This window comes from Typopeltis vanoorti, chromosome 7, assembly GCF_054136105.1.
Source record: "Typopeltis vanoorti isolate ZY-2024b chromosome 7, IOZ_Tvanoo_1.0, whole genome shotgun sequence".
NCBI lineage: Eukaryota > Metazoa > Arthropoda > Arachnida > Uropygi > Thelyphonidae > Typopeltis > Typopeltis vanoorti.
The window spans coordinates 45952914-45979748 of record NC_143555.1 but is presented as its reverse complement, the minus strand read 5'-3'; the positions used below and the strand labels follow the sequence as shown (position 1 = coordinate 45979748).

General features: G+C 34.0%; 1 protein-coding gene across 1 annotated transcript in view; it reads right to left on the bottom strand.

Moving 5' to 3' along the window:
- PNPase (polyribonucleotide nucleotidyltransferase 1) overlaps positions 1–26835 on the bottom strand; it is a 440058-nt gene that overhangs the window by 67066 nt on the left and 346157 nt on the right. Inside the window, exons 19-20 of the mRNA XM_090395838.1 lie at positions 20934–21017; positions 18127–18233 (exon numbers count right to left, since the gene is read on the bottom strand). Of these exons, the coding sequence (XP_090251964.1) occupies positions 18127–18233; positions 20934–21017 (191 nt within the window). The remainder of the gene's footprint in view (positions 1–18126; positions 18234–20933; positions 21018–26835) is intronic.

Genomic DNA, 26835 nt, shown 5'->3' with positions numbered 1-26835 from the left:
AAATAGACCTACCAGGTCCCTTGTAGTTGTAAACTATCCTACTATGGCCAAATAGGCAGGACAGCTAACATCGGAATTGCTGACCATGCTTTGGACATGCCATAGAATATGCTGGAAGAAAGCCACTCTACTTCATTACAGCAAATATAAATACAAAAGATCTTTCCATGAATTTGCATCTACTTTAAGAAGCTACCCTCACCTCAACAAATTTGGTTGTATGAGACTGTCACAAATTTGGGAAATGCTCCCTGGCTGTTGGGCTCAAGTCCTCTGTACTTGAGCCCAACAGCCAAGGATGCACAATTTAGCCTATTAGGAGGCACTATTTAGGACTTTAAGCCTACTCTCAGCTAACATGCTTCATCTTCATCACTTAGTGTAGAGCTTGCATGCATGTAACTTATTATATTTTGTTCCCTGATGATGACAATTTGACTTTGCTCAAATATTGGCAGCAATAATTAAATTCATTTTAGTTAATATATTAGTATATGTTGTAATTTCCTTAATAAATACAGTTATGAATAGCCAATGTATAAATCTAATCACCAGAATTAATAACTGATAAGTTGTTGCTTCAAATAACTGAATGTTTTCACTAATAAGTGACTGTTAATGGTTGAATACTGTGACAAACTGTTCATTCTCTGCTATTGAGTAATTTCAAATTATTTATGGTGCCTGCTTTTAATCTTTTTTTTTTTTTGCAGGAGGGAATTGCTTAATTCTGCAGTTTTGGAATTGATGAGGACTTTCCACAGATCAGGATTTAAATTTTAATGCAGTGCCTTATCTATAGCATTGATAGCAACATTTATTCTCAAAAGCATACCTAAGTAATGCTGATTTTTCTTGCATGTTAGTGCCAAACTTGCCCACTTATAAATGTGTTTGTCTTTGGCCAAACTGAACAGCTTAAAATTGGATGTAGTTATGTGTGGTGTTAATGTCTCAGCTTTTTTGTAAGAAGACTAACCTATTCAGCTGCCTTGCAAATTGTTTCCAGCACTTACTCTGTTGAGTGCATTATTATCTCCATAAAGTATCAGGAGATTTTTGGATACGGTTGGGTATTGAAGCTGTTCACACGTAGCTTTGGAACTTAATTCACAACATCAAGAAACCAAATATTAATTTATTTATATATTTATTTATTTATATGATTTTCTGCATAGGATAGATTTCTAAGGCCATATTTTTGAAATGTTTCATGAAAAATAGGCAGAGTTCATTGTAAAACAGAATAACGTGCTATGTTAGAGAGAGAGAGAAAGAGAAGGAGTTCTGAAGTTTCTTTTAGGGGCACATTAACGAAAAGGGAGGCTATGTCAAAACTGACCATTATATCAGTATCTCGGAGGACCAAGCAAGAATTAAAGAGCACAGAATTTTTAACATAGGAGGCCTGTAACAAGAGAGAACTCTTGGGTTAAAGTATTTGGCCAATTTATAAGTATATGGGAAACAATCCTGTCCACTATAGTCTCAAGAGTGTGTTCATGTATTTTAGATAATCCACAAATCCAGATATAGCCTAGGATTATAAGGTTTAAGCTTTTGAATGGTTTATGGAGGCCAATATATAACTTTGCCTAATAATTTTTGGAGTGACTTTTTTTTTTTAAAGTACAGTTGGCATCATTTAAGTAGTAAGTAGATCAATCTATGAGTAAGATTAACATTTTTCAAAGCAATTGAGCACTATTGTAGAGTTAGCCCTATCCACTTTAGTGATGATGATATTATAGTTTTGGCAGGTTTTTAAGTGCAGTAAGTTCTGCATAGGATAGATTTCTTTTTAGGAGACTTTTGGTGAGTTTAAAATGCTGGTTACATCCAGTTTGATGTTATTGGTGATATGCTAGGGCAGGCTGTAGATGTCTCATTCTATTTTTACTATGATTTGAAGACTAGGTACTTGGATCTAAGGCAAAGTTGAGCTGAAAGGATGACAAGTTTATCACAATTTGTTCTGGAGGAAAATTAGAGTTACACATTTTCCTGGCAAAATTATTGAATTTCTGGATTATGGTGGACTTTCATTTTTTAAGATTCTTTTTGTGCTGGTATGAATCACTGGATTCAGTAAAAAACTCGTTCCCTGTTATACAGAAGCAGATATAAACCCAAAAATATAGGGTTATTCCTTGAATCTGCCTCAATATTACAACATACACCAAACTGAAACACCTTCAGCTGCCTCATGTTACCAAAAATGTGAGAGACCATTATGATACAATCAGCATCACAGAAAGCACAAGTTTGGGAGTGTAGGATCTGCCACTCAGATTGGGTTTATTTTCTTGCCAGCATGCCTGCATGTACATGCCTTGGTGACCAAGGCAAAATAACACATTTTTTTTTTTTTTTTTTTTTTTTTTTTTTTTTTTTTTTTTTTACCAAATAATTTTAGTTAGTATTTATTATCTATAGAAAGGGTAGCCAACTACATGTCCATTTGAAAAATTTCTGGTAAGACTAAGAAAAGTCACAATCTTTGACTGATGCGATAGTACGGGAGTAAGTGAGTGTGCACATGGTGAGATTGTAGGAACTTCTTTGACTAATTACACACAATATTTAAGGAGCTTACTAAGAAAATGGATACAAGGAAGGTCTCTACTAGTAAATAAGTAACTAAAATTATTGTTTCAAGTAAGCTTCATTTAATGTGTTTTGAATTAAACTTTTTTATTGCAGTAATTTTTATTAACCCTGTTTTTCTTTATCTCTTTTTTTTTATTTTGTTCCTCTTTTTTTGTTGTCTCATCCTCTCTTTTTGTTAATTTTTTTCCTGGTAAATCGTGAAGAGCCGTGTGACATGTGGATGTGAGCCACATGTGACTTGCGAGCAATGTTGTGGCCACCCTTGATCTATAGACATATGCTTATTCCACTAAACATCAGCATGAGTGATAATCAGCAATGAAGCAACCATACCAGACTAATATCTTATTATTATTTTGTTCCTTTTTTGTTGTTGTTATGAATTAAGCCACAAAACTACATACGAACAAGTGTCAAAACCTAATCTTATGCACACATCATAAGAAGGTGCATTTCATAATAGCATTTTTTGTGTAGCTACATAATTCATATGACAAAAACTGAACCCAGAATGATTTTTGCTGTATTTACTGAAATTATTTTGTTTTGTCACTAAAGTTTAGTGGCAAACTTTTACTAAAAATAGTCCAAACGAAACTAAAACTGAGTTCACTCAACAAATTCCAGTCAAGACTATAAATAAATATTTTCAATGAATTCTGTCTAGCTAGAGTGGAATTATTAGTATGACACCATGTTGACAAATTGTGTTAATAAAAATGGGCTAATAATTGAGCTAAGTGAGCACATTTTAGTGTGCATTCTGACACCTAAACTTCATTTAATTCCATTCAGCCAAATTCTGCACATAGAAATGTCTGGATGAAACAAATACCTAGATGTCTCACACAATTTTGTACTCTGGATAAAGAATTGAAATTCTTTATTTCAAAATTTCTTCAGATATAAAATGTGTTTAAGGCATCTGTAACAGTTGGCCAGTAACTTTAGCAAACCATGTAGATTGTAGTGCAGCTTATTTCTCTGTATATATGTGTATGCTCCAGATGATGACCTTGATATGAAGATCAAAACAGTGAGTGTTCATTTTGGTTTATATTAAACTAAAGTTTTGCTCTAACATGGTAGTTGTCTCCATAATTTTTCATAATGTATTCTGATCACCATGTATGCATGAAAGAAAGGATTTCCATAAAGAAGTTTTCCGAGGGGATTCCCCCAATTTAGCCTACTGGGGGGGGGGGGCACCTTTAGGACTCTAGGACCAACGACAGTTGCCTTCTTCAGCCTCATTTGATTGTTGTTAGTGTCTGTTAAACATATCATAGTTTTATGTTCCCAGAAGATGGCAATGTAACATTGCTGAAATATTGGAAGATATTTATTAAAGTTTTTTAATTAACATTTTAGTATACGTTGTCATTTCCTGAAAAATTTAAAAGTCATGTGTAACCAATGTATAAGTTCATCTACAAGAATTATGAAAATCAGCAATACCAAAACAAAGACAATGAAAATAGGCAGAAACATTGAAAATATCAACTGCATCGTGAACGGAGAACAAAAAACATGGGTCGGGAACTGGCAGCTCTTGGCTGAACGAAGTGTAGCTCTTTTATATTGAATTAAAATATACATAATTAATAAAAACAACTAAATATTGTTTTTTTGATACGGCCTGTTCGTGGCACTAGATAGTATGCATGTGACGTGTGTTACTCATGAAATTTTATGACATGAACAACTGACAACTACGTTACATTTCAAATACCACTAAATGTTAACCCTGACTGGGGTAACTAGCAGCATGGTTAAACTTTGAACTAATTGATCAGCTGTCCTATCAAACACCATGGTTTTTAGATACATACGGATTTTAACTGTCAAAATAAATATTCTGTTAGTTAACTTATTTATTGTGGTACTAAACTGGTGTTTAATTTAGTGTCAGGAGTAATGTTATGCACAAATTAATTTTATTATGTTGAATTTGTGTTGAATTAAATTTATTATGTTGAATTTTTGGGGTGCTTAAGGGTCAAAGCTGTATAACTGAGAGGAGACCTCCACATAGCCTTAAAGGAATGCGGAGAACCGACCAGGGCTTCTGACCTAATGTCCAATCCTCACCTTCTCGTGGTGCACCCTGTTGGGTATCTACTTTGATACTGAACGAACGAGGATGGGCTGGCAATTTGGGATTTAGCCGACCAAATTGTATTCTTATTGGTTAAACCAAAATAAAAAATGATGGTACAACATGACAAAATTTCATGCCGGCTGGGGCGTCGCCCGGTTAAACAAGGCCCCCGTTGTTTTCGCCAGGGAACCAGGGCAAACAGCGAAAAGTCAGCTACTGGAACAAATCTGAAAACAAACCCCAACTCAACATCACCAGAGTTAAAGATCGGTACTATCAACGTAAGAAGCCTGAATGGCAAAGAAATGGAGCTAGCTGAGGAATTAGCTAAGTACCAGGTCGACATAATAGGGGTGACTGAAACAAAAAAGACCAAAACTGGTGAGATCTTTCTGAGCAATAAATACAAAATGTTATATTCAGGCAATAACAATCAAGGAAAAGAAGGAGTAGCCATAGTATTCAACACAAAATACGAGGCTAATCTTCTTGAATGGCAGTCAGTCTCAAGTAGAGTAATGTGGGCAAATATGAGAATGGGGAACTGGACAATGAGACTTATTTGTGCCGATGGTCCCACAGAAGGTTCTACTAAGGTAGAAGTGGAGGAATTTTTTGAGGCTTTAGAAAAAGCAACTGACACAATGAAAAAGGAAAAGTTGGTCCTGGTTGGGGATCTAAATAGTAGAGTAGGAAATGATTGTGAGACATACAAAAATATTTTGGGAAAATTTGGAGAAAAGAGCAAAGCTAATAATAATGGCAAATATCTGTTGGATTTCTGCTCAGGACATGGACTGGTTATTACTAACACCATGTTCCAACATAAAAATGTGCACAAATTCACATGGAGAGAAGAGGCAAGGAATAAGAAAAGTCTCATTGACTATGTTATTGTTGATAGTGATGTTTTCTCCTTGGTGCAGGACACCAGAGTGTACAGAGGATTTGAAATTGGAAGTGATCACTATTTAGTCTTGAGCAGGATAAAATTGAATTTCATATTGAAAAGAATAACATGTAAGAAAGTTTTAAAGCGAATAAAAGTTGAGCAGCTCTCAGATGTGAACTGTAGACTAAAATACAGAAATATTATTGAAAAGAAAATGAAAGAGTTTGAGAACAGGAATCAAACCTTGGAGATTCAGTGGCAAACTCTGAAGGAAACATTGATTGATTCTGCTAGAGAGGCATGTGGTGAGGTTGTGTGCAAAGATAAAAAAATCAGAACTCCCTGGTGGACACAGGAAGTTAAAGAGGCAGTGAAGGAAAAGAAGAAAGCATATCAAAAATTCCTGGCAAATAAGTCAGCTTTTACTCTTACAGAATACAGAGACAAATGTAAGAAAGCTAAACAATGTGTAAAACTAGCTAAACAAAAGTCATGGGAGGACTTTGGCAAGAATATAGAAAATAAATATCAAGAAGGTGGCAAAATGTTCTGGAGGTTGTTGAAGAAGCTTAGGAATGGAGGAAAGAGTGCTGTAAAGGGAATTAGAGATGATAAAGGTGAAGTGAAAACAGGAGAAAAAGATATCCTTGAGGTATGGAGTAATTACTTTGAAAAACTGCTAAATGAAACAAGCAGTGATGACAGCACAGTGATAAAAAACACTGACCAGGCATGCAGTCAGGAATACATATCCATAGAAAAAGCCATCAAACGCTTGAAATGTGGAAAGGCAGCAGGAGTAGATGATATTCGACCAGAAATGCTGAAGTATGGTGGTATAAGAGTCTTACAGTGGCTGCACTGCATAGTTCAGAAAGCCTGGACAGAGGGACGAATTCCCGATGATTGGAGTAGAGCTCTCATAGTACCCATATATAAAAAGGGAAATAAAACTGAATGTGAGAATTACAGAGGTATTTCCCTACTGAGTGTTCCTGGCAAGATCTATGCAAGTATAATTGAGAAACGGTTGAGAAGAATTGTGGAAGAAAAGCTTGGTGAAGAACAAGCTGGATTCAGGCCAAATAGAGGCTGTCAGGATCAGATCTTCACTTTACGACAAATAGTCGAGAAAGAATGGGAATATAACAAAGATCTGTATTTAAGTTTTGTCGATTTGGAAAAGGCATATGACAAGGTGCCAAGAGAGAAGCTATTCAATACACTGCAGTTATATGGTGTCAATGGGGCATTATATCAAGCAATACTTAGTCTTTATTTGAGTTGTGAGTCAGCAGTTAGAATTGAAGGAAGTACAGGAAGATGGTTTAATGTTAAATCTGGTGTGAGACAAGGATGTACATTATCCCCTCTGTTATTCATTATCTATATGGATCACATTATGAAGGAATGTGGTATTAAACCTGATATCAAAATTGGAGATGTTAATGTCAGCTCTTTGCTTTATGCGGATGATGTTATACTTCTAAATAAATCCGCTACAAGTCTGCAAGATTCTCTGACTAAATTGAATAGCTGTTGTAATAGATATGGTATGAAGGTCAGCAATAAAAAGACAAAGACAATGAAAATAGGCAGAATCATTGAAAATGTCAACTGTGTTGTGAATGGAGAACCTGTGGAACAAGTAAAACATTTCAGCTACTTAGGCACAATTTTTACTGAAGATGGTAAACTAAATATAGAAATAGACAACAGAATCAGCAAAGCTGGTATCGTGGGAAGTCAATTGAATAAATTCATATGGAATAAGAAAGAAATTAGTCGGAACACTAAATTAGCTGTATACAAGACTGTGTTCAAACCAATTTTAACTTATGGATCTGAGAGCTGGGTCAGAAGTAAAACACTTGACCAAAGACTAGAGACTGCAGATATGAGAGTCCTGAGAAAGATTAGAGGCGTGAACAGATGGCATCAATGGCAATATCATATTAAAAATGAGGATATTAGGAAAGAACTTGACATTGTCAGCATCCAGGAATGCGTTAGCAGTGCTAATCTCAGATGGTATGGTCACTTAAATAGAATGGGAGAGGAAAGATTAGCAAAACAAGTGTTCTCTGCCAGGTTGGCAGGAAAACGACCTAGAGGAAGACCTAGATATAGGTGGATTGATACGGTACAAAGTGCCTTAGACGATAGAAATATAAGATCTGATAATGTTGGAGTCTTGACAAGTAACAGACTGATTTGGAGGAAAATTGTAGATAGGAAGTTAGTAATGATGTAATTTTTTCATGTAGTACTGTCATATCCTGTACACCCCTTGAGGGTACATGGCAGGAATTTGATGATGATGATGATGATGATGAATTTGTGTTTTTAATTGCAGGTAAATTTGTGATAACCTTCCTAATATAAGTTCAAGAAAAAAAAAATAATCGAAGAAAACAGAACATTCAATAAAATGTGGATAGAGAAATTTGCATTTATAGAATTAAATGGAAATCCGCAATATTTAACATGCCATCTATGACTTCAAAATAGCAAATCAAGTAATGTTGAACGACGTTTTTGAGGAAAACATTTAGACTTCAGTAAAAAATATCCTGAGGGTGATATTAGGAAAAAAGCTATTGAAGAATTACAAAAGAAAACATTGCTTCAGCAAAGAAATTTGTCAACTTGGACGAAATCTTCGTCAAAGTTTTTTGTTATCTCTTGAAATAGCAAAAGCGAGAAAACCTTTTATCGATGGCGAATTTCTAAAAAATTGCATGTATAATGTCTCTGAAATTCTATTTAAGAATATGAAAAATAAGGACGAGATACGTAAAAAAATTAAAGATTTACCTCTTTTGGCTATAACTCTCAAGGAACAGAATTGTAACAATTTCTGCAGAAGTTTCAAATATGCAAATTATGGATATTAATAATGCCGATTTTATATCTATTGCGGTTGATGAATCAAATGATATTTCAGATATGGGCCAATGCTGCATGATGGTTAAATATATCACATCTTCGGGTATTCAAGAAGAACTTCTTGATCTGCTAACACTTAAAGGATACACTACAGGTCAAGATATTTCAGAAAACCTTCTAACAAGTTTACAGAATAAAAATATAAATATTAATAATACAGTATGCATTGCGACCGATGGCATGCCTTCTATGATTGCGAAAAATAAGGAGTTTGTTAAATTATTCTAAACTCATATTCCACATGGAGTTACTTCATTCCATTGCATTTTGCATCAAGAAGCTTTAGGTGCAAATTCTTTGGGATTATTACCACAACTAAAAATAGTGATGGATGTTGTTGTGCCAATGATCAATTTCATCTGATTTCAGATGTTGAATCACAGACTTTTTGACACATTTTTAGAGGAACTAGGTAGTCACAACATAAAGATTTAGTGATATTTACATCTGTGCGATGGTTATCAAGAGGAAAAGCATTAAAAAGTTTTTTCAGTGCTTAAAAGAAGTAATAGTTTTCTTAACCACTAAAAATTATAACGTAAATCATATGGAACTTCTCAGTAATTCCGAATGGATACAAAATTTTTGTTTTTTGCTTGATATGACAAAACATTTTAATAAGCTAAATTTGAAGTTGCAAGGGAAGGGAAACACAGCCTTACAATTACAAGAAGAAGTCCTTACCTTTGAACAGAAACTAAGTGTTTTTCGAAGATGTTACTGAAGAAAAATTTATATATTTTGAAAATCTAAAAAATTATAGATTGAATTTAAATCAAGAAAAAGTTGATTGCGAAATATTTGCTGAAATGATTACTGTAATTTTAGATTCATTTACAAGCAGATTAGCTTCAGGATTTTAAAAAACATCAGGAGATGATGAAATTTATATTACATCCGTTAAATTGCAATTTAAAATTAATAGATATTGAAGCTTTTCCCAGAATATCAATTGCAGAACTACAAATGGAGCTTCTGGAAATTCAGAATAAAAGCTTCAGGAAATGGTAGCACAAATTGAAGAAAATTAGGAAATTATGGAAGAAACACCACAGGAAATTATATTAAAATGTGGGAATTCTTTCCCAACTAATTATTCAAATGCCAGGCAACTTGCTTTTGGGGTTTTGACTCTTTTCGGTTCAACATACAATTGCGAACAATTTTTCTCTTTAATGAATTACATTAAAAATAAGTACAGGAACAAATTGACTGATGAAAGTTTGAAAGCCAAATTACCGTTAAAGTGCACGACATACAATCCAGATTTAAGTAAATTGGCTGAGAAGATGCAAAATCAAAAGTCTCATTAGTGAATTTTAAATTAAAACAATCAAATATCTATTAAAATACATAATATTGTATTTTTGTTTGGACTAATTCATTTGCAATACAAATTCTGACTTTTTTTTTGCAATACTATACTTACTTAAACATGTTTTGTGATTAAAAATCAAATCAAATCAAATTTTTAAAAAAAATCAAATAAAAATTAATGTTTTATTTGATATCTGGAAGTACTGAATTAAAAACAAATTTACCTAAGTTTGAACTAACTGCAATTTTGAGTCACTAGGAAAAATCGAATTGAAGTTGCAGTACCCAAAATTTTGTTTTAATTACTTTTTTTGGTGGAATGGCTCTTTGGTTCAAAAAGGTTCCCAACCCCTGCTATTTTACAACTAAAACATTTCAGCTATTTAGGCACAATTTTTAGTGAAGATGGTAAATTAAATATGGAAATGGACAAGAATCAACAAAGCCGGTATGGTACTAAGTCAAATGAATAAATTTATAAGGAATAAGAGAGAAATTTAACACTAAATTAGCTGTATACAAGACAGTGTTCAAACCAATTTTAACTTATGGATCTCAGAGCTGAGTTAGAAATAAAACACTTGACCAAAGACTAGAGACCACAGATATGAGAGTCTTGAGAAAGATTAGGGGCATGAACAGATGGCATCAATGGCAATATCATATAAATCAGGAAATAGCTCTGCTAACAATGTCAAGTTCTTTCCTGATATCAGAGGATATCAGGAAAGAACTTGACATTGTTAGCAGAGCTAATCTCAGGTGGTATGGTCATTTAAACAGAATGGGAGAGGAAAGATTAGCAAAAGTTGGCAGGAAAAAGCCCAGAGGAAGACCAAGAGATATGAGGATTGATATGGTAAAAAGTGCCTTAAAAGACAGATATATAAGATCTGATGATTTTAGAGTCTTGACAGATAACAGATTGATTTGGAGGAAAATTGTTGACAGGAAGTTAGTAATTATGTAATTTTTTCAAGTAGTACTATCATATATCCTGTACATCCAGTGAGGGTTCATGTCTGGAATTTGATGATGATGAGCTCGTGAAGAATTTTGCTAATGGTGTTTTTCCTATAGCCTTTTTTTAGAAAAGTATTGCTGATAATTTTTAATTGATGCTGGCTCATCAGAGAAGATATTTGTAGTTCTGTTTTTGAATGTGTTAATGATACCTAGATTTTGTGTTAGGTGGTAATAAGAGTTTACGTGTATTGTATTGGCCAATATCTATAGGTTTATCGCATGGTCTGTTTTCAGTGCACTGAGGAAAGACATGTGATAAGTGCATCAAGAAATGGAAGTGTGTTCTGACTTCATTTCAGTGGTGAATTGTATATATTTATGTTGTATATTCAGATGGCTGAGGAAGGTCTTCTGAAGTTTGGTGGCCAAAGAGCCAGATAATGAAAACATCATCAAATAACCTGAACCAGATTTGAATTTTTAAAGTAATGTGCAGCATGTTGTCAAAAAGTTTCTCAATTAAAGTTGTCAATAGGATAAGATAGTGGTGAGCTCAAGCAGTAACTTCTGTTTGTAGGTATCAAGCATTTTTGCCTCATGAAATAAACTAGAATGCAGTATGTGGCCACGTGTGATATCAGGCAGAAATTGGCTTAAGAATTGTGTCATTGATTACGACATGTGAAAAGGGCAGATATACTAGAACTGACTAATAAATTATTTTTATCATATGTAACATTCTTAATTTTGTTTACAAAGTATTGTGTTTATTCATGTTACTCTTAAAGTTGTAGTAGTCTCCATAATTTTACCGAATAACAAATGCTGATCACCATGTAACATTAAAAGCAGTAGTTATTGAGTGTTGGAGACAGTTTCAAGGAGTCTATACTCATTATGATTGTTTTTATTCAAGCTTTCATGTAGTCAAAATAACTCATTATAGATGTAAAGTTTGCTCTACAAGGCACTATACCTTTAAAATCTTCCACAAATTCATTTCATGTTATTGTACAAATTCACAGTTTTTTGATAGTGAATTTTGGTCATCTCACGTTTATGTAGTAAAGCTTTTTTTTTTTTTTTTTTTTTTTACCAGAGGTCAGGCCAATAATTGTTGTAACAGTTGGTCAGTAACTTTAGCAAACCATAGATTGTAGTGCAGCTTGTTTCTCTGTATATATGTGTATGCTCCAGATGATGACCTTGATATGAAGGTCAAAAAATCAAGTGTTCATTTTGGTTTATATTAAACTAAAGTTTTGCTCTAACACGGTAGTTGTCTCCATAATTTTCCATAATGTATTCTTTTATGGCGACTTTTGAAGAAAAAGCCTTAAACTCAGCCCCACAAAAACCCACTGTTTGGCTACATGGATGATGTGTTTGCTATTTGGCCACATGGCTTAGACACACTCCACAACTTTCTAACACTCTTAAACAATCAACACTCCAGAATTCAGTTCACCTTAGAGAAGGAAAACAACCATAGCCTCCTTTTCCTAGACACTCTAGTTACATGGCCTAATGGATCTCGGCTTTCTCTGTCTACAGAAAATCGACCCATATAGGTAGATACATTCACCAGCAATTCCCCCCCCCCCTTCACTCACAACAATATGGGATTATAAAAACCCTATATAACAGGAGTAAATTAATCTGTTCAGATGACAATGCCCTAACTACTGAACTCAACCATATCCTTAACACCTTCTTAGCCAAGGGCTACAACCCCCAAAATATCCAGAAAATACTAAAAACCAGCTATTCCCCCCCACCTCATAACAGAGGTTATACTAAATCTATCACCATTCCTTATATCTGGGGCATGTCTGAAAAGCTCACAAAAAATCCTAAAAAAAATATGACCTAACTACCTGTTACAAACCACATAAGAAATTGGCATCCCTTATCCACTCCACCAAAGACCAGCCACCTCCCCAAGATCTACCTGGAGTACACCAGGTCCCTTGCAGTTGTAAACTTTCCTACAATGGCCAAATAGGCAGGACAGTTAATATCAGGATATTCAAACACAAAGGCTACATCCAGTTTCACCAATACAGTCACTCAGGACTTGAGGACCATGCACTAGATAGCCATCACAGACTACACCGGAAGAAAGCCACTTTACTACACCATAGCAAATATAAATATGAAAGAATGTTCCTGGAAACTCTAAAAAAACTTCCCAAATTGCAACAAATTTGGGTGTATGAGACTGCCCTAAATTTGGGAAGCATGCATTCTAAGAACATCAGCCCAACAGCCAAGACAATTTAATTTAGTCTGTTAGGGGAGCACCTTTAGGACTCTAGGACCAACGCCAGTTGCTTTCTTCAGCCTCATTTGCTCGTTGTTATGCCAGCATGCGCATATCATAGTTTTATGTTCCCAGAAGATGGCAATCTAACATTGCTGAAATACTGGAAGGTATGGATTAAAGTTTTTTAATTAATATTTTAGTATATATTGTCATTTCCTGAAAAATTTAAAGTCATGCTGATTTTCAAACCAAATTTATTACAACAGTTATTCAATTTAGTCAGGTAATCTAGCAGACTTGTACTGAATTTATTTAGAAGTGTAACATAATCAGCATAAAATAAAGAGCTGAGATTAACATATCCAATTTTGATATCAGGTTTAATACTGCTTTCTTTCATAATGTGATCCATATAGATAATGAATAACAGAGAGGATAATGCACATCCTTGTCTGATACCAGCGTTAACATCAAACCATCTTTCTGTACTTCCTTCAATTCTAACTACTGACAAACTCAAATAGAGACTAAGTATTGCTTGATATAATGTCCCGCTGACACCATATAACTGCAGTGTTTTGAATAGCTTTTCTCTTGGCACTTTGTCATATGTCTTTTGCAGGTCTGCAAAACTTAAATACAGATCTTTGTTATATTCCCACGATTTCTCATCTATTTGTCATAAAGTGAAAATCTGATCCTGAGAGTCTCTATTTGGCCTGAATCCACTTGTTCCTCCCACAATCCTTCTCAACTGTTTTTTCTCAATTATATCTGCATAAATCTTACTAGGCACATTAAGTAGGGAAATACCTCTGTAATTCTCACAATCAGTTTTATTTTCCTTTTTATATATGGGTATTATGAGAGGTCTACTCCAATCATCGGGAATTTGCCCCTCTGTCCAAGCATTCTGAACTATGCAGTGCAACCATTGTAAGACTTTAATACCTCCATACTTCAGTATTTTTGGTCGAATATCATCTACTCCAGCTGCCTTTTCACATTTCAAGCTTTTGATGGCTTTTTCTACTTCATGTATGGATATATATTCCTGATTGCATGCCTGTTGAGTGATTTTTTAACACTGTGCTGTCACTGCTTGTTTTATTTAGCAATTTTTTAAAGTAATTACTCCATCATCATCATAGATGCTTCATCATGTAGTATGATGTCCTTCCAACCATCTCTGCTGGCAGCTCTTTTTTTTGTTTCAGCATAGTCACATGATTCTGTCCATGATCTTATTATCATCAAACCATGTCCTTTTTTTACCACTTGATCCTCTTCACATAACCTTTCATTCTAAAAATCATTATTATCCTCTGTTCCCTTCAATTACATGTCCTGCCAGTTGAATGTTTCTGGATTATTTCCTGCACTAAAGTTATCTGTGTTTTCAGTCTCTGTAGTACCTCTGCGTTTGTCACGTACTCTGTCCACAAGATTTTCAAGGGTCTTCTGTAGCACCACATTTCGAAGGCCTCAATCTGTTGTCTTACTCTCTTTGTGAATACCCAGGTCTCACTTCCATGTGTGAAAACTGACCAAACTAATGTTCTTATCATTTTTTTGTTTGTCTCTATATCCACAGAACTTCTGAGCAGATCTTTATTTTTCCAGAAGGCATCTTTAGCTATGGCGGTTCTTATATTTATAACTTTATCTTGTTTTCCATCTGCAGTAAAGTAGGTACCTAAATATTTATATTGTTTATGAATTTCTGGTTAAGATCTATTCTCTTTTGAGATTCTCATAAATTTGGTCTTTTTTGCTTTTAAATGTAGGCCAAAATCTTTACTTTCTTCAATTAGAAGGTGCAGTAATTTGATTAATTTGTTTCTGTTTTCTGCAATTAGAACGGTATCATCAATGTATCTAAGATTGTTATATTTTAACCTCTCACTGTAAATATTAAATAGATTTGGCGAAAGGGTGCAGCCCTGTCTAACTCCTTTTTTTATTTTCACTTCAGAAGTCTCAGATTTAAACAGCTGCATTTTTTGTTTGGAGTAAGTCATTTTTATAAGATTTTTTATAACATTTTCTAAGTCTAATTTTTCTAGAATATTGAACAGTTTATTGTATTTTATTTGATCAAAGGCTTTCTGAAAGTCCATGAAACATATGATATATATATATATATATATATATCCCTGTTCCTTTTAAGTGATATTTCTATAAATATTTTTAGTTCCAGGATAGTATTATCAGTTCCCATTCCTCTTCTGAAGCCTTCCTGTTGTTCACTTAGCTCACCAGTTAAGGCTCTTTCAATTTCCTTGTTAACAGTGGTAAAAATGGTTTTAGATGCATGAGAGATTATGCTCACAGTTCTATTATCCTCACAATTTTGTGCATTATTTTTCTTTGGAATTGGTATGCAGAGCAATGTTGTAAAAGATTCTGGTAATTCTATCATTTTATAGATGTGCTAAATGGTGTCCACTAAGTAAGTGTTATTGTAACCTGTCAAAGTTTTCAGTAGTTCTGCAGGGATGTTGTTACACCCAGGGGATTATTATTAAGTAGCTTCTTAATTATGTGTTGTATTTTATTTCTTGTAGGTAGAGTGATATCTGTTGTTGCACATAACTTAAGGTGTTGTAAGTAATCGATCATGTTCTCATTATCACCACAGAGATTTGATAGATATTCCACCCATCTCTCATTTATCTTTTCATTATTAATGATTATGTTTCTGTCTTTGTCCTTGATATTGTTAGATTGTGTTTGTTTAGTTGCCATTAAGTTCTTTCACTTTCAAGAATGCTTCTCTGGTTGTTCTATTTTTCTTTTTTTTTTTTTTTTTAACATTTCTATCTCGGCGCATTGGTTATTTATCCATTCTTCTTCTTCTTCTTTCAATCTCCTGCATAATTGTTTGATTCTCTTATCCATTGATTTATATCTCATTCTTTCTTCTTCTTAATCTTAACTTCAGGCAGGGAGGACAACAAACACCAAGAAGGAGTAGCACTTATATTAAAACCAAAGGTTCAAAACTCTCTATCGTCCTACAATCCTATCTCACCTAGGATAATTAAAGCAAGATTTAAAACATCAATCAGATCACTAACTATTATTCAAGTATACTCACCAACTTCGACATCATTTTGTTTAGCTAGTTTTACACAGTGGTTAGTTACATTTGTCTCTGTATTCTCTAAGAGCACAAGCTGACTTATTCGTCAGGAAAGTTTGATATGCGTTCTTTTTTTCCTTCACTGCCTATTTAACTTCCTGTCCACTGGAGTTCTGATTTTTCTATCCTTGCAGACAACCTCACTACATGCCTCTCTGACTGAATCAATGAATGTTTTCTTTAGGGTTTGCCACTGAATCTCCAAGGTTTGGTTCCTGTTTTCTCAAACTCTTTAATTTTTTCTTGTATAATGTTTGTGTATTTTAGTCTACAGTTCACATCTGAGAAGCTTACATCTAAACATAAAAATAAATCAGATTACAATAAAAGCCATTTCATACATTAAAGATTCATAAGAAAAACAAAACAGAATAACCACCCCCTGATCTTATTCCCATAATATCCTTCTTCAAAAAATTTCTGTTCATCCCCATCCCAATGTATTCTCTGCCCACCTTTAATATTAAAAAAAATAAAAAAAAAAGCTCAGGTTTTTCAAAAAAAGTTCACACACACCTCTTGCCTCACCAATAATTCTCCCACATCTCTCAAGCCCCACTTTTCCAACCCCCCCCCTTTCATCATACTTCCTTCTTTCTTTCAACAATGAATGTATACCACCATATGCCGGGATGCTGCTGAAAAAAGAAGACAGCCAGAAACATCTCACAAAGGTATGTCCGTTTTTTTTTTCCTACCTATATATTTTTTTCCTTCCTATATATTCTACATATATCTGTCCATATAAAAAATCAGTAATGCCCTAAAATTTGAGTAAAAAGCCAATGAAATTATAAAAAAAAAAGGGTACTCCTAAACAAAAATAGGCTAAATAGCTATAAAAATAATATAAACAGAATACTACTGAAAAACAACCTGAATGCCACCTTTAACCTACTGCAAAATTAAAGAACCTATTCAACTCCTCCACTTCAAAGGTGAGTTGAATTCAATTCAACTCACCTTTGAGTGCATCATATTTAATGAATTTGTAGATTTCCATATATAGGTGAAAATGAACGCTTGGCTCCTATCTGGGAAAAGGAACACACACACACTACACATTAATTGTAATAAATATGGAAAATCTGGACTTTCTGATCATGCCCTATCACACAGAACTAACAGCCTGTTTTTTTAGATTACACCAAAACGTTTTATAAGTGCATATTTACAGAAGCCTGAAATTCTAATCACCTACCCTAATCTCAACATCAATGATGGCCTTAAATTATCAAGAATATGGATGGCATATATTCAACACATAAATTTTTTTGTTGTAATAGATCATAACAATTAGGCTCCGGAGACTTAGTCTTAATTTGTTAATAACCAACCTGTCCTTATTTTAAACACTGATTAGGCTACTAATGAGGTACCATTAAAAGTTAAAAGAATTAGTTCTCTGGCCATGTAAAACAGGACTAGTTTTGCTGTACGGTTTGTTTTTCACCAGAGACAGGCCAGTAGATTAAAGGCTGACCAAATTAGTGATACTTTGGCATGCTATTTGAATTATAAAGTAGCTTGTTTCTCTGTATATACCCCAGATGACCTTAATAAGAAAGTTGAAACATTGGCAACTTAAAGTTATTAGTGTTAACATGATAGCAGTTTCCAAATCAATGACAACTGTTTTAAGTTTTAAAGTGTGCCATTCTAAAATTAAACTTGATCTTAATGAAAGAAATTTCAAATTTATCAGTCAATATTTGAATTTTTTTTTATAATAAAGTTTAAAAAACATAAAAGATTATGTGGTACATTATGATGCTACAAGACCAATTTGTTGAATAACTTATTGCTTCAAATGGAAAGAATACTGCCTAAAATCAATATACGAAAATTTTTATATTTTAGTTTGCAGTATGTGTATATACCTCTTCAGCAAGTAAATGATGAATTATTTCTGTTGCTTCATTCATAACAGACTGGTTGGGAGCAAAGACAGAGAAAGTAGTTTCATCTATGGGAGTAATTTGAACACCTGCAAAAGGATAAGTTAAATTTAAGATTATCATAAATAAAAACTAATATCAAAAAACAGCAAAGCTGATTTGGTGATGGAGCTAATACTTTCCAATCAAAGGTTAAACTAGATTTGAATAATATATATACATATATATATATATATTATTTTTTTTAATTTACATTAAAAGAGTAATTACAAGGACATACCTTGTTGTAGATATTTAGAAGGTAGGGATGGCAAAATGTATGATAGGAGAAAGGTAATAAAAATGAATCTCAATTATGTGAACTTAAATAATGTATATCCAACAGCTGAAAATGAAACATGAATAAAACCTGTAAAGAAAGATGATGAATGAAATGGATTTATAGATTTTGAAAGATAAAAATTATGAAAATTAAAAAAAAATTAAAAACTACAAATTACAGACCAAAAAAGGAACAAAAACTAGTAAAATATATACAAGATGATGGTATGTGGGGCCATATCATGGAAAATGTCAGCTTATAAACAGCACAATACTGAGTGACTAGAGCTCAGCCAATCAATGCTGGGTGTTATCAATACCATTCCCAAACATCCATATTTGCATCAACAAGGATCTGTACTTAAGTTTTGTAAAATCTGGAAAAGGCTTACAGAAAAGCTCTTCAAAACACTACAATTATATGGGTTAAATGGATCATTATATAGAGCAATACATGGTTTATATTTAAGTTGTAAGTCAGTAGTTAGAATTAAAGGAAATGGTCTGGTATGGTAAAAGGCATGGTAAAATCAGATATAAGACAACGGTGGATACTATCTCCACTCTTATTCAAGATCTATACTCGATGGACAAAATATTAGAGATAATGATATTGGAAGTTGACACTGGTATCTCTCAAGCAGAATGAAACATGCCCAAACTGAATGCAGATAGTAAACAGGCAGATAACCCTAGAGGTTTTCAAGGATAACCGTATCAAGGGTCTACCATCAATGGACATACCAGAACCCAGTGAGCAAGTTGTGGTCGACCACATGTCATTGATGACCCAGGTCGATGTACTGTCCAGGCTTGTACAGACCAACAGGAGGGCAACAGCAGCACAAATCACATCCAGTCTCAATGTCAGAGGTCCAAGAGCATCAGTGAGCAAATGGTACAGCGTACCCTGCATACCATGGGATATGGGAGTCAATGTGCTCTAATCGTGTACTACTGCTGACAGCTCGTCATCGGGCACTGCACCTCATCTAGTGTCAGGACAATCAAAACTGGACTTCTGCAGAGTGGACCAAAGACGTGTAGTCTGATGAATCCAATTAGAGATGTCTTTAAATGCTGCAAGCTGCCAGAATGTGCTGGATGATCACCTAAACACTTTTCATGGCCTTCATGTATCCTGCAGCTGAGGGTCTGTTTCATCAGAACAATATGCTGCCCCACAGGGCTGCAACCACTCAGGCATGGGTTGAGGAACACTCATCTGAGTTTGGGACCATCCAGTAGCTCCCAAGGTCCCTGGATTTAAATCCGATCGAATCTCTCTCTGGGCCATAATAGAGGGAGACTTTAGATTCATGTATCCAGGACTGACGTCTAAAGTGTAGTTGTGGATAGTGCTGCAACAGGCATGGCTGGAATTACCTCCAGCATCTGGTGGAATCAATGCCTCAGAGAGTATAGGCTGTTGTTCATGCTAAAGGAGGATTAACACTCTATTAGGTAGGTATCGCTAATGTTTTGTCCACTGAATGTATGTGGATTGCACATTATAAAAGAAAGTGGCATCAAACCTGCCTGATATTAGAAATGGAGATATCAAACTTAGCTCTTTGCTTTATGCAGGTAATGCTGCATAAACACATCTAGTGAGTCTTGAGGATTCTCTAACCAAATTGAATAACAATATAACAACAAATTTGGCATGAAAATCAACAATAAAAAGACCAAAACTATGAAAATAGACAGGAACTTAAAAAATCTTCAACTGCAATCTTAATGCAGAAGCAACAGCATAAGTAAAATATTTCATCTATTTACCCACCGTTTTTTTAATGACAATGGCAATTTAAATATGGAAATATATAACAGAATAAGCAAAGCTGATATGGTGGAGAGCCAGCATGCAAGAGTTTTTCAAAATAATTTTCTGTTATGGATCTGAGAGGTGGGTTAGAAATAAAGCACTTAATCAAAGGCTAGAGACCAAAGACATAAGAGTTGAGAAAAATTAGGAGTGTGAAAAGATAGCAGAATCATATTAAAAATGAAAATATTAGAAAGGAACATGACATCATCAACATTTAAGAATGTATGAGCAGGGCTAATCTAGTGGTATGGGAGATGAAAGGTTAGCAAAACCGGTGTTTGATAACATGATAGCAGGAAAAGACCCTCAGGAAGACTACGATCTAGTTGGACTGATTCAGTCAGAAATTAACTTAGAAGCTTGAAATGACATTATATTGGAGTGCTGACAACTCTGTAGTGAGAGTTGACTCATGTTCTAATTGTTTCAGGATAGATAGCAACTAGAATATTATAAATGGAATCTAAATTAAATTTATAAACATTTTTAAAGAAATATTGTAGAATGTAACACTTCGATTTGAATAACTGAAATGTGATTCACACTTCAGATTTTGAAAAAATAGGGACACTGAAATTTATTATATAAAAGTCCTTTGTTTTTATACAAATAGAAGACAGAATGATTTTAGTCTTACCTGTTTCTGATATAAGTTTTTTTAAATTATGTCCGCCCAATCCAATGAACCGTGCTCTCTTATGAACTGGAATAACTAATTTTTCTGTTTTTGGGAGGTAAATTAGTATAAGTTGAATTAATTTCATAAACTACACCTCTTACAAAATTATCAAAAGTTATGAATTTATTATGAGAAAAAAAAACATGAATGTATATGTACATACATCAATAATTATATTTGCATATCTAACTGCAAAAGATTATGAACATATTATAAAAATGATACAAGGACACAAGAATAAGGAGAATGTTTGGTAATGCTAATATAAGTTGCAAAGGGATATCAAGAAAGAAAAATCCAAAAGCAAAATAACCAAATTATAGCATCTTTGTTTTTCAGCCAAGAGGCTGTGGAGAAGAATCCATTGTAAATGTTTCTGAATTTATTTAGGAATAACCAATAAGAGATCACCCTCTACTTATGCACAATACTTAATGTGCTGTAGGTTTTCGTCAGTCTTACCTAGTGAAACTGACAAAAAAAAAAAAAAAAAAAGGGAATGCTCATTCTAGAAATTACACTATAAATTAAAGACAACAAGAAATTATATACTTGGTTTAATCCTTTATTCAAGTGTAAGCAAACAAAGTTTGTGCTTGAAGTATTTTCAGGACTGGGTCAACTCATATAAACCTTAGTATCACCTTTGGGTCTGGCTCCCACTGATGAGACTTAAAAGTCGAAACCGATCTAGGTAGTGACCCTCACAATCACACAAAGCATTATATATTTCCGTAAGGATATGTGCTTTGCATTATGGGATACTAAGGCAGTGATGTAAAGTCAATAGCTTCTTTATACAAGTTGCCAAGTCCTGAAAATACTTCAGGTGCAAACTTTGTTTGCTTACACTTGAATAAAGGATTAAACCAAGTATATAATTTCTTGGTATCTATAATTTATAGTATAACCAAGCAGAAAAACTTCCAACAGAAATTACACTGGACTGGATGCAGGATGTTTTTCTTTTTCTTCTTGACTGCTATGTTTATAAATCAGCTCAGGAATGCTAGTCGAAACAATTTTTGAAAAAATAAGAAGAAAACTTACAGAGTTTGAAAAAGGTGTTGTGACAGGATGCCATGTTACAGACCTATTTTTTTAGTTGAGAAATTGGGCCATCCCAGGTCAACAATCAGTTACATCATACAGAGATGGAAATGCAGGGAGTCAGCTGCAAGTGCTACCCACAGTGGATGACCCACCACACTCACTGGACACAACCATGGGGTGTTAAGAAGCATAATATATAAAAACTGCCATTTGTTGGCCGACACACTGAATGAAGAGTTCTGGACATTGACCATAAACATGAATCTGCACAAAAGCATTCCGAATCGAGGTACAACATGGTGCGACCATAATATACGAGTCCCACATTATCCGAACCAACATGCAGCATAGTTTTCAGTGGTTCAAGGAGCATATACAGTGGGATGTAGAAGCTTTGAAAGCTATGTTATGGAGAGACAAATCATGTCACACCTTCTACTGAGCAGATGGATGGTTGGGGTTGTGCACTCTTACCAGAGTGCACAACCCCAACTATGAAATTAGGAGGTGGCGGTGTGATGATATGACCCTGTTTTTCATGGGTTGCCCTTGGAATTCTGTTTGTAGTGCCACAAACACTGAACTCGAGAGGTATCAGCATATTCCAGACATAGGTTCCCAAAGTGGGCAGTACCGCTCCCTCAGTGGGTGCTGAAGCCTTCTGGGGGGGGGCTATAGTGGGATCAGAAGCATTTGGGGATGTTCAGGCGGTCTAAGGGTCGGTGGCTCTTTATAGAAGAAATTAATAATATATATTTAAAAATTAATTATTTTCATGATTTTGCGATTAGATAATCATTTAAAATTTAAATATTGATACAAAATTAATAACGGAAAAAACTCACGTACAAAGATTATTTAATAGTATAATTTTTGCCTGTATGTCACAGGCATCTTCAGTACATTAAGCTCAAATTAAACAATAACGGACAATTCCAAAAAGCACCACCTAAGTAGCTGGTGTAAGATAACTAAAAAGGTCAATAACTTTCCTTAAAAAAAATAATAAATAAAATAAAATAAAATAAAATAAAAAATAAATAATAAATAAAATAAAATAAAATAAATAAAAAATAAAATAAAATTAAAAAAAATCAATACAATAAAAAGTTAGGAAAGATGAGCTGATTTGTAAAGTACTATCTCCCATAAAGAGGATAGACGTAAGCCATCGGATCTGTTTAAGTTAGGAGAATGAAGTAGAGTTTCACATGTTTCTTTATAAAGGCGTTCCATGAGAAACTGACTTTTGTGAAGAACTTTTGTCTTTCTCCAATGAACTCTGTGTCTGGTGAAGATGGCATGTTCTGCAAGTCCAGACTTTTCAGGTTTAAAGTATTCAAAATAAGATTGGTGTTCTTCTAGCCGAATAGAGGCAGATCTTCCCGTTTGTCCGAAATAATATAATCCACAAGAGCAAGGAATCTGGTAGACACCTGGATGATTAAGGTGTGGAAGCTTGTCTTTAGGAGAAGTGAGAAAGGTGGAGATTCTTCTAAACGGTCAAAAGGCAACAAAAATATTCAGTGGTTTTAAAACTTTTGCTATACGTTCACTGATGCCTTGTACATAAGGGATAGTAATGCGCATTATTTCTTCTGTGTTTGAAGAGGAAGACATATTAAAACTACTCAAAGTTCTTTTAATGAAGCAATTCTTATAACCATTAGATAGAAAGGAAGAAGTTATATATTGTAGTTCTTTCTGTAAAAGATCGTCTGTAGAACAAAAGGAGTGGGCCCGATGAACCAGTGTTTTAATAGTTCCTGCCTTTTGACTGGGATGGTGATGAGATTCTGCATGGATATAATGGCCTATGTGAGTCTTCTTTCTATAAACTGAGAAATGTAGGTTACCATCTGGTTGGCGAAGAATTAGAAGATCTAAAAAGGCTAACTGTTTATTTGATTCTACTTCTAGGATAAACTTGATCCTAGGATTTGATTGTTGAAGTTCATCAGAAGAGCCATTCCATACAGCAAAAATGTCATCGACATATCTGTACCAATGAGTAGGTCTGGGAGAAATGTTGTCAAAGATACGTTGTTCAAAATGTTCCATAAAGAAATTGGAGATAGCAGGAGAAAGAGGATTACCCATTGCTGTTCCTTCAATTTGTTGATACAACTTATTTTTAAAGGAAAAATAACCAGAATTTATTACAAAATCAAATACGTTTACAATGTCTGGAGGAAATTCCTGTTGTAGTAATTCAATACTTTCTGAAAGAGGCACATTTGTAAATAAAGAAACAACATCTAAACTGATCATGATATCAGAAACGTCCAAATGAAGATCTGAAATTTTATTTTTGAAATCCAAAGTATTTTTTATATAAGTATCAGTTCTTCTAGTTGAAGAGGAGAGTAAATTTGATAAAAATTTTGAGATTTTGTAAGTGGGGCAACCTATACAATCTACGACTGGTCTTAACGGAATGCCTGGTTTATGAACTTTTGGAAGCCCATACAATCTAGGTGGACGACCGAAGAAGGTTTTAAGTTTTTTCTTTTGATCTTCATTCCATGTAGATACATTATCTATAAGAGAATTAAGTCTCTTCAATTGACTCCGGGTAGGATCCGATGTAAGAGGCCTATAAGTTGAATAGTTGCGAAGTAAACGAGACATTTTTCTCTCATATTCCTTCCTATCTTGAATCACTACAGCCTTCCCCTTATCAGCTTTCATAATAATTAAATTATTGTTATTCTTTAGTGATTTCAACGCTTTAAACTCAGAGTAAGAAAGATTAGGACGAGGGGCTTGGCATGAAAAAGAATTTGTGCACATTCAAAACGTAATCTGTTGGCTGTTTTTTGGGATAAGGATCGAATACCCCTGTCTATGTTATGAAAAAAATCGATAATTGGCACTTTATTCGGCGTAACAGCGAAATCGTGTCCTTTTGATAAAACAAAACGTTCACAGTCTGTTAGTGGACGTCCGGTAATAACGGTAATAGATCCAGTAATAACACTATCAATAGTGTTATTGATAGTGTTATTACTGTTATTATTAAAACCACTTTTCTAATTGATTTGTACAAAAATAAACCGAATTTTATATAATTTAATATTACAAGTAAAAATAATAATGGCAAGAAAGAAATAAAATCGTAAATTTTAGTTAGCCTAGTTAGTACTAACTTATATTGATAACTGGAGGGAAAAAACAAAGCAAATATTATTTGAAACTTATTATACTGTTTTCTGTGGTTATGTTTTGTAGGTTTGTTGTTTATATCTTGTGTAATTATTTTATTTATTAATTATTATTTATAATTATTCGGACAATGTCGTGGTCGAACGAACAAAATGCGCTTGCGTGCAAAATAAAAAATTGAATGTGTCACACAGGATATTTTAATTCTATTTTTTATATACTTAAAAAATGTATTCATTTTTTGCTATTGTAAAAATTGATCGTACCATACAGGCTTTAGTCTATTCATGCAGCAGACGAGTCTTAACTAGTAGTATGTTGGTCAACTATTACATAGATAATTCACTCAATTCAGCATGTTTTGACAGGAATATGGGTGCTTGCAGTGACTTGTTCAAAGCACGAGTACGATGGTATCGCAAACAAGTCAATGCATGCAAGTCGATTCGAGCTAGATTTCAAATCTATAAATACCAGTGGTTTAGGAATAAGTTTCATTATTTTTTGTGTGCTTTGCCAACAATCATCAGTCGAAAGTGTGATAGATAAGTGGATTCATACAAAGTGTAAATTAAATCTTATATTTTGTGAATATTTTTGCAAATTTTATTACTTCATTATGTCTAAATATAAGAAGAAATGTCGACAGTACAGTATTGAGTATTTGAAATATGGTTTTATTCAGTCTCCTACGAACCAATTATTACCCATTTGCTTGATTTGCCAAAAACTGTTTTCAAATGAAGCAATGAAGCCTTCTAGGCAACAAGAGCATTTGACTAAAATGCATGCTGACAAAAAGGATAAAGATTTGTCCTATTTTCAAGTACTAGAAGAAAAATATTTTAAATGTCTAAAAAACGATATCAAAACTTTTTACGTCATCCACTAAACAAGATAATGACGGATTACAAGCTTCTTATAATATTTCATTATTAATCGCAAAAGCGGGAAAACCACACACAATTGGTGAGGAATTAATCTTGCCAGCAGTAAAAGAAATAATAAACACTGTGCTTCATAAGCCAGTGTCAGATATCATCAGGAAAATTCCTTTGAGCAATAATTTAGTGCAAAGAAGAATCGATGAAATGGCTGAAGACGTTGAAAAATCATTGTACGATTATTTGAAGACATGCCAATTTTCCATTCAACTCGATGAATGAACTCTCCCAAATAATGAACCACTACTCTTATCATACGTACGATTCATAAAAGAAGAAAAAGTCTGTCAAGAATTATTATTTGCTAAAAACTTGGAAGCAGATACAAAGGGAGAATCTATGTTTAATATCATGAATAAGTTTTTCATGAGAAAGACATTCCTATTCGTAATATTTTGTCTGCTGCTACTGATGGTGCTCCAGCAATGACAGGGTGCCACAAGGGTTTCATAGTGCATTTGAAACAAGCAGTACCAAATGTACTCGCTATACATTGTGTTCTTCATCGTCAATATTTGGTTGCGAAAAATTTAAGTGAACGCCTGCACACGTCGCTCCATTACGTTATTAGAGTAATCAACAAGATTAGAAGCAATTCATTGAGTGACAGATTGTTTAGCCAACTTTGTAGTGAAAACGATGAAGATTTCAATCATTTGCTGCTTCACACAGAAGTTGGCCACTGGCATTCAAAAGGT